This window comes from Caretta caretta, chromosome 14 (genome assembly GCF_965140235.1).
Source record: "Caretta caretta isolate rCarCar2 chromosome 14, rCarCar1.hap1, whole genome shotgun sequence".
In the NCBI taxonomy this organism is placed as follows: domain Eukaryota; kingdom Metazoa; phylum Chordata; order Testudines; family Cheloniidae; genus Caretta; species Caretta caretta.
The window spans coordinates 26,054,836-26,070,075 of record NC_134219.1 but is presented as its reverse complement, the minus strand read 5'-3'; the positions used below and the strand labels follow the sequence as shown (position 1 = coordinate 26,070,075).

The 15,240-nt window shown below is 54.1% G+C and overlaps 1 protein-coding gene across 7 annotated transcripts in view; it reads right to left on the bottom strand.

Annotated features, from left to right (window-relative positions):
* The window catches only part of MYOCD (myocardin), a 472,295-nt gene that overhangs the window by 3,445 nt on the left and 453,610 nt on the right, over window positions 1-15,240 (bottom strand). For 5 of the 7 annotated variants that reach the window (XM_048818177.2, XM_048818178.2, XM_075119381.1 and 2 more), the window contains 5 exons: window positions 14,944-15,188; window positions 14,216-14,369; window positions 11,931-12,884; window positions 5,436-5,549; window positions 3,373-3,430 (listed from right to left, as the gene is read on the bottom strand). In XM_048818177.2, the coding sequence (XP_048674134.1) occupies window positions 3,373-3,430; window positions 5,436-5,549; window positions 11,931-12,884; window positions 14,216-14,369; window positions 14,944-15,188 (1,525 nt within the window). The remainder of the gene's footprint in view (window positions 1-3,372; window positions 3,431-5,435; window positions 5,550-11,930; window positions 12,885-14,215; window positions 14,370-14,943; window positions 15,189-15,240) is intronic. The other 2 variants (XM_048818179.2, XM_048818181.2) reach the window with 2 other exon arrangements.

Genomic DNA, 15,240 nt, shown 5'->3' with positions numbered 1-15,240 from the left:
TTGTCAAATCACCCCAGAATGGTCTGGTTTGTCCATGTCATACAGGGCTCTGCTAGTACCAGCCCTCAACTGCTCAGCTTCCAAAGTCACCACAAGGCCTACTCATGGAACGCTATAATCAGCAATGCCCGAGAACACGGAGCCAACCCATCTAAGGAGCGAGTGACAGGAGATGCTTTTAAAGTTTGATTACCTAGTATGGAAGCCAACTGACAGCTAAGCATCAATGATGCTTTCTCAATAGGCACTGGCATATGGACAGGGTACAGACAATGGCCCTGTAGGCCATCATCAGAGCAGATAATGCATCTTCGTAGCTCGTATGTGTGGGCAAGGGGCATAATTAGTGTTCCCCAAAGGGATGGGCCTAGGCAATGCTTGGCCTAGACATGGCCGTGGTAAATGAGTGTGGGGAATGGGCACTGTGTGACTCAAAAGCCATTAGTGGTTCACTGCTCTGTGTCAGCAATACCTGCCAGGCCCGACAGAGTCATTGTAACCAGCACATGGCTGGTATAGTATTTATCTCTAAAGACTGTCATATGAGGTATCAAATGAAAGCTTATATTCTACTGGTCAGCATAAGCATCATGAGATGTCTGTACAGGTGTTCTTCAAGAAGTTGTATGTATGTGCTAAAAATAGGTTTACACTAGGTAACTGGGCAGGGCTGATAACAGAGGTTATCAACACAGACAAAGGAATGTTGCTTTACCTGGCTGCATAGGTCTCAGATGTAAAGCAAGCCTAAGTCAATGGGAATTACATTTGCATCGGAGGCAAAAGGGACGAACATGTTAATAGGCTAAGAAAGCTGCATGGCTTCAGCTCCCGGGAGAGGAAACAGCAGAGAAGACCTTTATCCGGGGGCACACTTCCAAAGGATACAGTGCCAAGGCTTACTGGACTGTAAGAAGGGTGTCCCCCTTTGTTGAGCAAATAGGACAGCACTTTTTGTATCCATGAAAGCTGGATCCTGGCCCTGGTGGCTGGTGATGCTGAGAGGTTGCTTTAGGTAAGCTGCTTATCTGAGACCAAGATTTTCACCTGCTAAAGTTATGTTTGTCTCTTAGAAGTGTGTTACACTCTGTTTTATTTGTAACCATTTCTGGGTTCATTACCCTTCTTTATATCATTGAAATCTCGATCTTTCTTAATAAACCTCTCTGTTAGATCATATGAAGACCTCTGGGCTGTAATACTAAGCAAAGCGTGAATTCTTAGTTGGAGATAGCAAGATAATTTCTGTGAGTCGCCAATGGCAGGGGCTGGGTGCTCCAGGGGAATGGTTTCTGAGGGGGCTCAGGAACTGCAGTGCACAAGTGTTACCTGTAAGGCAAAGTAAGGGCTGACAGAGCCCCGAGAAGTTTGTTTGGCATGGGTAGCAACTTAGCACCAGCAAATCTCTCTCTAGCTGGAGCAGAGGGGTCACACAGTGACTAACAGCTCTGGGCCCCCCTGAGAAAGCATCACAGGATCATTGTTCTCTGTGGGGAATGGGCACAGACAGAGCTCTCTAAGGAACGGGCGCGGGCGGTGCTCTCTCTCTAGGGAACGGTCACAGGCAGTGCTCTGTCTCTAGGGAACGGGTGCAGGCGGTGCTCTCTCTTTAGGGAACGGGCAAGGGCGGTGCTCTCTCTCTAGGGAACGGGCAAGGGCGGTGCTCTCTCTCTAGGGAACGGGCAAGGGCGGTGCTCTCTCTCTAGGGAACGGGCAAGGGCGGTGCTCTCTCTCTAGGGAACGGGCGCGGGCGGTGCTCTCTCTCTAGGGAACGGGCGCGGGCGGTGCTCTCTCTCTAGGGAACGGGCGCGGGCGGTGCTCTCTCTCTAGGGAACGGGCGCGGGCGGTGCTCTCTCTCTAGGGAACGGGCGCGGGCGGTGCTCTCTCTCTAGGGAACGGGCGCGGGCGGTGCTCTCTCTCTAGGGAACGGATGCGGGCGGTGCTCTCTCTCTAGGGAACGGGCAAGGGCGGTGCTCTCTCTCTAGGGAACGGGCAAGGGCGGTGCTCTCTCTCAAGGGAACGGGCACAGGCGGTGCTCTCTCTCTAGGGAATGGGCAAGGGCGGTGATCTCTCTGTAGGGAACGGATGCAGGCGGTGCTCTCTCTCTAGGGAACGGATGCAGGCGGTGCTCTCTCTCTAGGGAACGGGTGCGGGCGGTGCTCTCTCTCTAGGGAACGGGCAAGGGCGGTGCTCTCTCTCTCTAGGGAACGGATGCGGGCGGTGCTCTCTCCCTCTAGGGAACAGGCGTGGGTGGTGCTCTCTAGGGAACAGGCGTGGGTGGTGCTCTCTCTCTAGGAAACGGGCACAGGCGGTGCTCTCTCTCTAGGGAATGGGCAAGGGCGGTGATCTCTCTGTAGGGAATGGGCGCAGGCAGTGCTCTCTCTCTAGGAACGGGTGCGGGCGGTGCTTCCTCTCTAGGGAACGGGTGCGGGCGGTGCTCTCTCTCTAGGGAATGGATGCGGGCGGTGCTTCCTCTCTAGGGAACGGGCATGGGCAGTGCTCTCTCTAGGGAACGGGCGCGGGCGGTGCTCTCTCTCTAGGGAACGGGCGTGGGTCGTGCTCTCTAGAGAACGGGCGTGGGCGGTGCTCTCTCTCTGTAGGGAACGGGTGCAGGCGGTGATCTCTCTCTAGAGAATGGGCGTGGGCGGTGCTCTCTAGGGAATGGGTACGGGCGGTGCTTTCTCTCTAGGGAATGGGCGTGGGCGGTGCTCTCTCTCTCTAGGGAATGGGCGTGGGCGGTGCTCTCTCTCTAGGGAACGGGCGTGGGCGGTGCTCTCTCTCTAGGGAACAGGCACGGGCGGTGCTTCCTCTCTAGGGAACGGGTGCGGGCGGTGCTCTCTCTCTAGGGAACGGGCATGGGCAGTGCTCTCTCTAGGGAATGGGCGCGGGCGGTGCTCTATCTCTAGGGAATGGGCGTGGGCGGTGCTCTCTCTCTAGGGAACGGATGCGGGCGGTGCTCTCTCTCTAGGGAATGGGCGTGGGCGGTGCTCTCTAGGGAATGGGTACGGGCAGTGCTTTCTCTCTAGGGAACGGGTGTGGGCGGTGCTCTCTCTCTAGGGAATGGGTATGGCTGATAACCACAGGACAAGCTCTCCACAGGAAAGTGGTTACAGTAATGTACATGAGGATTTGTTAAAAGCAAAGCTCCCCAGCAGTGGTGGACATGTGCAGGGTGCCTCCAACGCACTGCTCCACTTGTGTAATGGAAAACAAAGCTTTAAAACCATCCTCAGCCATTCCTTCCTCAGGGAAAGCCAATGCAAGATGTCAGCCTCAAAGAGGCTGCTCCAATGGGGCTCTCACGGTCACCACGGCGCTGAGCATGCTTTTCCAGCAAGGGCACTGTGCGTAAGGTATCAAATCTCTGCCTACCTCCACTCTCAATCAGCACATCCAGGAGCTCGTCCATTTGCTGACTTCGAGTCATCTGCTGCAGCAAAACACCACAAGAGGAGAGCAGGGGGTTAGAAGCGGTTTCTCAGGCCAGGGGCCAGAGCACAAGATGCAGCTTTGCTAGTCCTAGAGTGCTGGAAAAGTGAGATCCCATGCTATGCTGAAGAGTATGCTGAAACCCCAACGTGTGACCGGGATTGGCATCCAGAGACGGGGAAGACAAAGGGAATCCCTGGGACCAAGAGGACTCTCCATGCAGTGTGGATGTGCTTGGCTCCCGATTTCCTAATTTGCTGTGGCTAGTGAGCAATGAGCTGGTCTCTGTCCCCTCCCTGCAGGTAGAACTGAACTCATAGGCTCCATAGTCGCTGCACAGCCATCTATTACAACCATTTAAATCAGCCTCTGCTTTGCAGCTGGGCTTCAGGAGCCTGAGGACCAAGTTGGGTGCACACAGTCTCCTTGGGACTCTTGTGCCCAGCACACTCAGTGCTTGCCCCAGAAGATGCCTGCTCCCCCATGCCCTCATCCCCCTGCTGTCCAGCTGAGCCTTGCTGATGAAATGCACTTTCCTTGTTGTTTCCTTTGATTTAAATACAAAATGACTCCTTGTCCCCCAGCCATTATATGCCAATACTTAGTGCTATCCAATGGCCCACGTAGGATGAGTTTGGTGGTCTCAGTCTAGTTACCAATGGAACTACTATTCATCATCACAGCTGGCACTAAGTGGCACCCTGATTGCAGTCTCATGAGATGCCAGGGATGAAACGGACTACGGAGACTGAGCTACCCCCTCCACCTCAGGCACAAGGCTGAGGCACTCTTGCAGGGGGCAGAGCAGGCCAAACTTGTACTTGCTCTGGGTCTAACTACAGGAGCCAAGATTTTCCAAAGTGACTAGTGATTTGGTGTGCCCAAGTCGGGACACTTCAAAGGGGCCAAGTTTCCAAACAGTGTTGAGCGCCCCCACCCGCTTGGAGCTCACATCCATTTGAGGTGTCTCAACTTGGGCACCAAAAACTGGAGCTCTCCGTATCACTAGCCCCTTCTGCTCTGCTTGACCAGGGCATCAGTCTGCAGAGCTGTCAGCCTAGCACCTTCACCAGCACAGTATTCAAGTCAAATCAAGTCTGATGCTTTTCTGTCACACTGAGACAATTGTTTAGCAGCTAACGCCTGGATGCACAACAGGGGTTAGGCAGCTAAGGCCCAGTTTCTGGAGCACTGCAATGCACAAAACTCCAGCTGCTCCCATAGGTGCCTAGGGTTACTCAGCGCCTAATAGTTTGCAGTAAAAGTTCCCTAGTGCCTGTGTTCCTGCCGTTGGGCATGTGCACCTGGCCCCCTGTGGGCATCCCACCTACGCCCCGGAGCAAATTCACAAACTGGGGGAAGAGCGGTGCTTGGCCGCCTAAGTCACATGCGGGACCCTGTCTGACAGGCACACTCAGAGGCTACCCACCTCTACCGGCCGGGGCCTCAGGTGAGCTCACACAAAAGAATACCCCCTTCAGATAGCAGTAGGACTTGAACAGGGGTGGGGAAAGCTTTCCACATCCCTGGTAAGACCCCTAACCGCTAGGCTGACAGTTCTGGGGTTATCATTGTTCTCCTTCCCTCTGGGATTCTTGCTGACAGCACAGGCACTGAGTGCCAAGAGAGCATTTGCACCTACCTCTGACCATGTACCCCTGTCATTGGCCTCTCCCATTGGCTAGCTCATGCCTAGTGTGCTGGCTTTTGTGGATTGCAGTCTAAGGTGCCTCACTCTTCCCATTCAATGGACAGGGACCCTGGGCACCCAACTCAGGCTTTGTGGATCACAGTGATCTTCTAGGCACCTAATGCCTTTTGTGCACTTAGGCTTAAAATGTCAGTTCAAGCTATTTCTCGTACACATCCAATGTGCCTGCTTCACTCACAGACCAGGCGATGTGCTGTAATCGCCACAGCTGCTACTTCCATAAAACTCAATCAAAATAGAACAAGATCAAAATGGTAAAACCTATTCCTGTAGAAAATAAAAACCATGCAGTTACCTGCTTCACTGCATCCGCATAGGATGGAGGCTGCTTTACCTCCGAGAGGGCTGGGCTTGACTTACAAAAACTTGGGGATGGAATAGAAAACTTTTGACCTGCCTGCGTAGTCATCTGCGTGGGGGAAATATAGGGAAATGTAATCAATCCACAGGCAAAAGGTTATGCTCCTCTCTGCCTTTCTTGCTACCTTTATTTGGGGCCCAAGCCGCCTCTCACCCCAGTGTAAACCAGAAGTAACTCCACTGGAGTCAATGGTATTACACCAGGGCCAAACCAGACTAAGTGAGGGAAGAATCAAGCCTGGGGACAGGACAGATGGATTCAGGAGACTAGTTATGTGTTCCCCTAGCTATGAGGAAATCATTCAGGTCTGTCTGTATGCACAGTTCCTGTGCATTTTAACATGAGGTGACCCTGAGCAGTTTGTCTTTCAGCACCTCCGTTCAGCTCAGCTCTGAACATTCCTACACCAGAACAAGAGGAAGAGCAAAACCAGGCAAAATAATATGCTGGTGAAAAATATTGGCCAAACATAGACAGCAAGGTCCCAAAGATACCGCGTTACTGGTGCATGAACCCACCTCTTCTGGCCTTATCTCCCTCTTACAGCAGCCCTAGCTGATCCTGACCAGGTCTTATGCTAATCAGTGCAATGCTTGTTTGTTGACATCCAACCCGAATTCCACTGTATGACTCAATTGTCTGAATCACTGGACAATGCTCCAGCTAGGAAATGCAGTAACCCCAGCACTCATCTCTACTGCCCCTTGTCAAAGGGTCTCTAGAGGCACAGTGGGTCAATTCTCTGGACCTTCTCTGAAGATCTGGTTTACATGGGTTAGGGCATCCTTGCAAAACTGTCATACTAGATCCCCCTCAGCCTGAAATCTCCTGCCCTTCACTTCTGATGTTCGTGGAAAAACTGTTTCTGTTTTAAATGTCCCAATTACTCGCCCTAAGTAAGTGGTGAGAAGAATACTGTGAGGCCGGATTAAGCCACAAGGGAATGAGTTGCACAGGTTTTATCCTGCAGTTTTTCTAATCCCACCCATTTCACCACTTCAGAAAACAGACGCAGAGCATTTACAGAACCAGTGGTATCTTCTGCTTAGAAGGGGCTCACACACTGGCCTAGCAGGAATCTTGCAACTCAAAGATGAGTTTCTTGGTAGAGGTTCTGAGGGAAACTTGCTAGAACACCTGCTCATTTTGTTCTGGGTTCTTGCCAATGAATGTGACTGAGTAGCATTCCGCATGCAGCCTGTTATGCAGCAGGCCAGACAACATCAGAACGGTCCCTTCCGGCCTTAAAGTCTATGAATCTGTGAAAAGATTAGCTACCAACCCCCTCCCTGCAGATAACAAATTCCTTTCCCTTTCCTTCTACTTTGCTCCAAGACTGCTCTGTCCCTGCTGGCTGGCTCTGTCTCCCCTGTTCCCATGGTGTTATCATGGCAAGGTGCAGCATGACTGTGGCAGGCAGTGTTATTTCTGGGAGTGTTGATTAGTGTGGGAGTGATGCACACATATCCCAGCAGCAACAGCTGGAGCTCCTTCTTCACCAGGATTCTCAGTGACCCATCAACACCCCGAATGGGAACCAAGAGGAATGGCTCAGATCCATCTCACAGAGAGCACAGGTCATTAATGCTGCTCTGTCATACACGCCCTCCTCAGGTAAGGACCCCCAGCACTAGTGTGACTTCCCAGTTGGAGATCTGAGAGGCAGCCCCAGCTGGGAAGGACTCACGCCAAGCACAGTTAGGCTCAGAACCTTCCCAATGGCCTCGCTCACATCAGGGCAGAGGAGGGGGTTGCTGTGGGACAGGGAGCTGAGAAGACAGAAGAGCTGCCCTGGTTATATTGTTTATAGGTGGGCCTGGGTTATGGTGTCTGATTTTTAGCCATGTGAGGAGAATGTGGCCAGAGACTGGAACTGCAGAGGTAGGGTGAGGTGCCCCCCATGGCACCCGATATGCAGCCCCAGCCTCTCTCCACCTACCCTGCCAAATGGTGTCAATCAGAAATTTTGGGCTTGCAAATGTTCCATGCCCCCAAACGCTGACATCTGCACATGCAATTCAGGAGAGTCAGACACTCCTAATTCACACACACAGCTGGGCATGCAGAGTTGACCTGAGTGCAAACACAAGAGACCCTGAAATAAAGGCGATGATTAGAGGCCACTTTGGAAATTAAAATGATGACATTGTGCCCCTGCTCCCTGTGCCATGACCCTCATGCTCCCCAGGGTACGACCTGGCTCCTTGTGCCATGAGCCTCCTGCTCCCCAGGGTACGACCCAGCCCCCTGTGCCATTCCCCCTGCTGCTCCCCAGGGTACGACCCGGCCCCCTGTGCCATTCCCTCTGCTGCTCCCCAGGGTATGACCCAGCCCCCTGTGCCATTCCCTCTGCTGCTCCCCAGGGCACAACCGGCTCCCTGTGCCATTCCCCCTGCTGCTCCCCAGGGTACGACCCAGCCCCCTGTGCCATTCCCTCTGCTGCTCCCCAGGGCACAACCAGCTCCCTGTGCCATTCCCCCTGCTGCTCCCCAGGGTACGACCCAGCCCCCTGTGCCATTCCCCCTGCTGCTCCCCGGGGTACGACCCAGCCCCCTGTGCCATTCCCGCTGCTGCTCCCCAGGGTAAAACCCGGCCCCCTGTGCCATTCCCCCTGCTGCTCCCCAGGGTAAAACCCGGCCCCCTGTGCCATTCCCCCTGCTGCTCCCCAGGGTAAAACCCGGCCCCCTGTGCCATGACCCTGCTGCTCCCCAGGGTACGACCCAGCCCCCTGTGCCATTCCCCCTGCTGCTCCCCGGGGTACGACCCAGCCCCCTGTGCCATTCCCGCTGCTGCTCCCCAGGGTAAAACCCGGCCCCCTGTGCCATTCCCCCTGCTGCTCCCCAGGGTACAACCTGTCCCCCTGTGCCATGACCCTGCTGCTCCCCAGGGTACGACCAAGCCCCCTGTGCCATTCCCCCTGCTGCTCCCCGGGGTACAACCGAGCTCCCTGTGCCATCCCCGTGCTGCTCCCTGTGGTACAATCCTGTGCAATGGAGCTACAAAGACGAGGACTACAACGCCCCATGGCGCATACCCTCCCCCAGGCCAGGTAAGGGGACAGAGCTGTTTGTGGAACCGGCTGTGACTGCTGGACATCACAGCTGGGTGCAGGTCTGTGTGTGCCTTATATGGAGTGACAGAAGCTGGCCAGGGAGCCAGTGCAGAGTGGCCCTACGAGAGTCATGAACGAAGCCTGGCTTGGTAACCCCCAAATGCTTATTTGCTGGAATAGAGACTGGATGGAGAGGGCACCCCAGGCACGAGGCTTTAAAAGCCCCATTCACGTACTGCTATTGCTCAGTTTGAACTGTAACCGTTTAAGCCTCTGTACCTGGGTATTTGCACCTTCGCCCCTTCCCTGCCATCCTAGTAAAACCCTTTCCCTTAGCCACATGCCTGAGTGGGTATGGGACCCTCCAAGGCTGGGCTACAAGGCCTAGCTGCTGAAGGCTACTGGCACCCTAGGAGTTTTGGGTTCAGAGGAACCCAATAATTACACCTGCTCCCTGGCTGCAACTCTGTTGCTCTCCACAGTACAACCCTGCTCCCTGTGACACCCCACAATATTGCCCTGATCCTGCTGCCTGTGTCACCTCCTATATTACCCCACTCCCATGGCCTGTGTCACCCCTCTAGTATCCAGCTCCCACTGCTTGTGCCACCACCTAAATTACTGCCCCCTCCTGTGCCCTGTGTCACCCCACTACAGTCTCCTGCTCCCTTTGCAACCTGCATAGTTTCTCCCTCCCACTGCCTGTCACTCCCAGTGCCCTGCTCCCAGAGTCATCCTCCAGTCTTCCCTCCCTGTCACCCCAGAACGCCCCCTCCCCCTGCCGGTGTCACCTCTGGAGCTCCCTCTCCTCCCTGCCTGTCACCCCCAGAGTGCCCCCTCCCTGGCTAAGTCACCCCCACAGCGCACCCTCACCCTGCTTGTGCCACCGCCACAGGGCCCCCTCTCCCTGGCTGTGTCACCCCCACAACTTCCCCCTCCCCTGCCTGTCACCCTCAAAGGGGCCTCATGGGTGGCGTGTAATGGAGGCTGGGGGAGGCTAAGCCTCCGCTAATGCTTCCTGCCACGGCCCTGGGGCCAGGACACAGCAGGGCTCAGAGCTCCTCTGGCTGTCCAGGACTTGGGGTGGCTCAGGCAGAGCATTCAGGGCAGTTTGGGCAGATGGGCAGGGACTTGCCGTGGCTCAGGTGGGCAGGTCAGCACTCGGGGAAGGGCAGGCCAACCATCGGGGGCTCCTCCGGCCACAGTGGGTGGCTTGGGGCTCCTCTGGCTCTGGTGGGCAAGAGTGAGGGGCCTTGGGAGGATGGGGCAGGACAGGGGGCTAGCCTCCCTGAACGGGGGGGTTCACGGAGAGCCCCCTCCCCCCTGCCTGTCACCCCCACAGGGTCCCCTTCCCTGGGTTTGTCACCCCCCACAGCTTCCTCCTCCCCACCTGTCACCCCCACAGGCCCCCTACCCTGCCAGCGTTACCCCCACAATGGCCCTCCCACCAGAGTCACTCCTCAGCACCCCCTGCCCTGTGTCACCCCCACAGTGCATCCCTTCCCATCGCCCCCAGAGTGGCCCTCCCCCACCTGTCACACACACAGTGCCCCCCTTCCCTGTGTCACTCCCACAGCACCCCCAGCTCTTGCAATGTTTTTGCTGTTACAGGATTGGCTGGTACGGGAGCCATCTGTGGTGAGCCCACCTTCTGGGGGTGAGCAACCAATCAGATCTGCTGCAGGCAGAGCTCCCCCTCCCTCTCCCCTCAACAGCCAGAGCCATTCTCACAGGAAGGGAGGACGAGATAAAGAACCCAGCTGCTCCGGGTGGCCCCGCCCCCTCCTGCCTCTCTCCCTGTGAGCAACAGAGAAGGGAGGGTTCCTCTTCCGCTCCCTCCGCTTTGCAGCTCCCGCCTGGGTCAGGGCAGAGGGGGATGAGGGGCACCTGGAGCTCCCTAGCCTGGAACAGGGAGAGGGGACCCTGTGCAGCCCCCAAGCCTGGAAGGGGCAAGACCCAGAGGAGGAGCAGAGAGGGGCTGAAGTCTGGGTTGGGGCTGTCGCGGGGACAGCATTCATTGCTGGGCAGGGACGGGCAGTGTAGGGTGAGAGCTCCTGCAGCAGGGCCCAACTGGGGGCACTGGCAGCACTGATTGTCACCCCCCCCCCCGGGAATAGCAGGGGAGCACCAACACACGACAAACCAAATACACAGCATCAACATTGTGAACGGCTCAGGGATTGGGGCTGACTCATGGTTTCTGATCCCTGGAGGTCAGCAGTGGTGTGCAGTCTCCCCTGACAGAGCCGGCGCTGGGTATAAGTAGACTAAGCAATTGCTTAGGGCCCCAAGCAGCTCAAGGGCCTCCCTATTTGCTCTTTTAGTATGTGTTATGCGGGTGGCCCCCCAAAATATTCCCGCTTAGGGCCCCCTGGATTTGGGTAAGCAACCCCCGAAGCAACTGTACTACCTGCGCCCCCGGATTCCCAGAGCTGCCCTCCTCTTCCTGTGCTGTACTGCTCCTGCCCATGTTGCTCCTGTCATTTTGTTCCTAACTGTCCCTCGATTGTGAGCAGCTCTGTGAACACATCCAGTGTCACAGGGTCTTGGCAAACTCACTGGAGCTGGTCACTGTATGTGCTCAGGATTTGGCCCTTCCAGCTACTCTGACCTCAGCCTGTGTGGTGGAGGCAGCTTGCATGGAGCAGTGGCTGTGTCTGGGCACACCCTGTGCAGCACACCCACGCTCTTGGGTGATGAGCTCTCCCTGGCACTCCTGCTGTTCTCTTCCTGGGTGCCAAGGAAGCCAGTAGGCCAGGTGGCCCAGGCTGGAGAGGAGCACACGGGACTCCTGACCTGTGGCACTGCTTTGTGTAGAGTCACAAAGATGCAGCCTACAGCTTGGTGAGGGGAGACGGAGCAGATGCTACTCCACTCACTACTGCCCTACTTTGCGCATGCTAGCCCTGTTTGCTCCTGGGATAGAACCCTTGGCTCTGCCTGGAGAACTCCCATTTGCGCATGCGCTTTAAGCCTGGGCTCCCATGCTGCAAGCCAAAGACTGTTCTGTGAGTGCCCGAGCTGTATGGGAAAACCCAGTCTGTTTTGTGCGGCCCTGTTGTGCTCACATGGGCCAGTTTACGATTCTGCCAGAGACGAAGCTGCCGAGTGATACATTTTAGGGGCAGCTGCACATCCTGCTTCCAGGCAGGACAGGGAGCAAGGATGTGGAAGTGCTGCAGGACAGGCTGTTCCTCTGGTGTTCCAGGGTTGTCAGAGTCAGCGCACATTGGAGAGCTCATGGAATGGCCTGTGCCCAACCTCATTCCCAGGCCAGAGAGATTTGGATAAACAAACCCCAAAGCAACCTTTAACACCAGTGCAATCTCCATTGAGATAGGACAGAATGGCATTAGCCTTGTGCATTCCCCACTTACCGCTGCTGGGCGAAGTCGATTGCTGGCCTGTGGGGAAACACTGCGCCCTTCTCCCTGAGAGCCAGGGGACACAGAGAGAAGGTAATGGCTGTTAGGGGATGGTGGCAGACTGATATGCTGTGGGCTCTTTGCAGTCCCAAGTGGAGAATGCTGTGGAGAGCACTGTGGGCTTAGAAATGTGGAGGAGGTGATGGTGCTCTTGCCCGCTGACTCCATGCAAAGACTGTTTACAATGTGAGGCAGTTGCGGTGTCCCACAGTTACTTAGTTTATCCAAGCTGTTCGCTTGGGCTTTCAAGGCAGTTTGTTTTGATGAGAATGGACAGCTGGATACTGTGTTTTCTTGCTTGATAGGAACACCGAAGAAATGCTGGGTGGGTGGCTGCTTCTCCTCCAGGCCATTGTTCCTTTTTCGCTTCTGGAGTTGCATCCGCAGCTCTTCCACCTGTCTCTGCTCTTGTTGCAGCTTCCACGTCAGTTCATTGATGACCTTCTGTTTTTCCACCAGCATCTTGTCTTTCTCTGTGTCGATCCCTTCCAGTTCCAACTGGATGCTCCCTCCATTCATGCTGCCCATTAGGCTTTCTTCAGCACTGCCATGCACAGGGGATGGTTGGAGACCAAACTGTGGAGAAGTTATTGGTCCATCGTTGAATGTGTCTGGTAAGGAGCCACTGACGGAAAGGTCAGAGGATGCTGGGGAGATGGGTGGGGAGGAGCTGGTGCTGCCAAACTGATAGAAGCTGCTGGATAGCATGCTGGCCGAGGGCTGTGACTGGTAGCTTGACAGCGTGTTTGTTGGGGTGACTGGAAAGGTGACCGTTGTTATTTCATTGAAGTTTGGCACCACACTGCCACTGCAGTCCTGGAAGGGCCGCAGACGCTCCATCAGTGCCGTTTTCGTACCGGATACGGGGAGGCCTCTTATTCGGAGCTGCTGCCTCAGTTCTGACACCTAGAAGCAGAGCCAGCCATTTAGTGACAGTCACTTCCAGCACCTCCCCTCACTGTCATACTCCTTACACACTTGTGGGGAAATACCCTGCTGTGGATATTTCCAGCAGTGAGAGTTCTCCTGGCCTCCTGCCTAATGGGACCGAGCCCCACCCCTCACTGTTACTCACAGTCACTAGAAGCACCATATACAGCCTAACAGCCTCATTGTGTCCCAGCAGAGGAAATACATTCCTCCTTCCAGCAGCCAGAGCTGCTATAAATGGAGAGCTGGAGCTGTGAATGGGTAATGTGGATAGCAGTGCTCCTAGGGAGGTAATTCTCATGGAACGCAGGCTGACACAGTGGGGCTTGGTGTCCCTGCTAGCAGCTGGCCCTCCTATAGAGGTTTGTGAGTCTGCTACTGGTCATGAGCTAACAGGCCAGCTAGCTAACAGAAGCTCATGCTTTTAGATCCATATGGCTCAGGTTCAGGCTTCCCAGATGACTCAGCCAGGGCTTCATTACACACATGCTCCACTTGCTAATCCTTATTCATGTATCTGAATAATACGGATTATTTTACACATCCTGATTCCACAAGAGACTGGTCTGGGACTTTAATCATGTTTGAGTTTAAGTAGCAAAACCTGAAAGAATTGTGTGTGTAAATGACCCACATCAATTAAAATATTTATGCCTGTATCTGTAATTTTCACTCCATGCATCTGAAGAAGTGGGTTTTTTACCCACGAAAGCTTATGCCCAAATAAATCTGTTAGTCTTTAAGGTGCCACCGGACTCCTTGTTGTTTTTATCAATCTAGCGTGAGTCTTTATTCCCTACCTTTTCCCCTCTGGGGCTGGTCTATATAAGAGTTAGTGACTCAGTAACAGCTTCTAGCTACAGGACTAGTCCTTAAGTTCAGGCAGTAAAAGCTCATGCTTTTCAAATCATAAGTTCCTGGATTTGTTCCCCACAGACAGCTCCTCAAGGAGTTACCACTTTGGGTTCTCCTGCAAACATTTGGCACAGCTCTGACCACCTGCCTCAATCTGATGGCAATTCGGAGATTCCTGCACAGCAGCAATAGCATGGTCTCTAGTACCACTGCATCATTTGTCTCAGGACAAAGCCAAGCACTTTGTGAAACATAAAGGCACTTAGCTTTTCTCCATGCCTTGTATATTTTGCTGCATTCGCTTGCTCTATAACATGCAAGTTCAGGTTCCAACCAGCTCATCACTGTTACCTTGGGATGCCTGATAGACTTCAAAGCATTTTCATTGTAAGGTACGGTGTCGCTAGATACTATTACTGTTAACAAATAACTAATGGGAGGTTTGCACTCACTTTCAGATCATCCAGGTTGGAAGGGAGAGGGCCTGGTTTGATAGAAGAAACACAGGTCTGTCCAGAAAAAGTGGTTTTCACTGGGGAAAGGGGCATGTTGGTGACTGGAGTTGAGGAAGAGTTTGAACTTTTGACCATTTGCTCACTTGGTTGCCTGAAATTACAAAGGAGAGGTTTTAGGTAACATTGTCCAGTTTTTGCCACATTTACTAATAGAAAACGAGACTTACTTATGGAAGGATGACCAGAGAACAGCCTCTGCCCATCTAAAATATGATTTAACTTCTACATCATAGCTGCTTTCTTCTTCACTTTAGAGGGGTGCCCCAAGGTCCCAGTATATAATGCTCCATCTAGAGGTGATTGTAAAGAACATTGGAGACACTATAGCAGGGCATGGGGAGCCCCAGGAAGGAGTGCAGCAAGAGCCTGCAGAGTTCATGGGGCTGCAGAGAGAGGACTGAGGAGGTTTATCTTTCCTTGTCCATTTTCAGGGGGATCAAAGGAGGCTTTATGTGGCTGTCATCCCTCCATCTGCCCAATCAGAATAACGCTTTGGATGTGACCAGCGCAACATTTTCAAACTGTGCTTCCAGATCCCTGCTATGCTGCACTAACAGGCACATAAGCATCGAGGAGGGACCTGCAGGAGAGCCTAGAAAGCCCCCCAAAACATCTAAGTCGCAGTCTACTGTGCAGACATTGTTCTTCACAGGCTGCTGACTCACTTGTGCTGTGCTTGGGGGAGTCCCGGGTAGCTGAAGTGCTGCTGATGCTGCTGACTGAGGATTTGTAGCTGCAGGAAGAGCTGCTGCTGTTGGAGGAGCCTAGCATAGGCTGAGTCCATGGGCGGAGGAGACTTCTCCGCTTTCTGGTCAGGCGGAATGTACTGGTGATATTTCAGCTTCTTCACCTTCGGCTTGGCGTCCTTGGGCTTTTTGTGGCGGTTCTTGCTGTCGCTGGACGATTTTGACTGCATGTCATACAGAGAAAAGAACAGGGGTTATCTGAGAAATCAGGCCCTG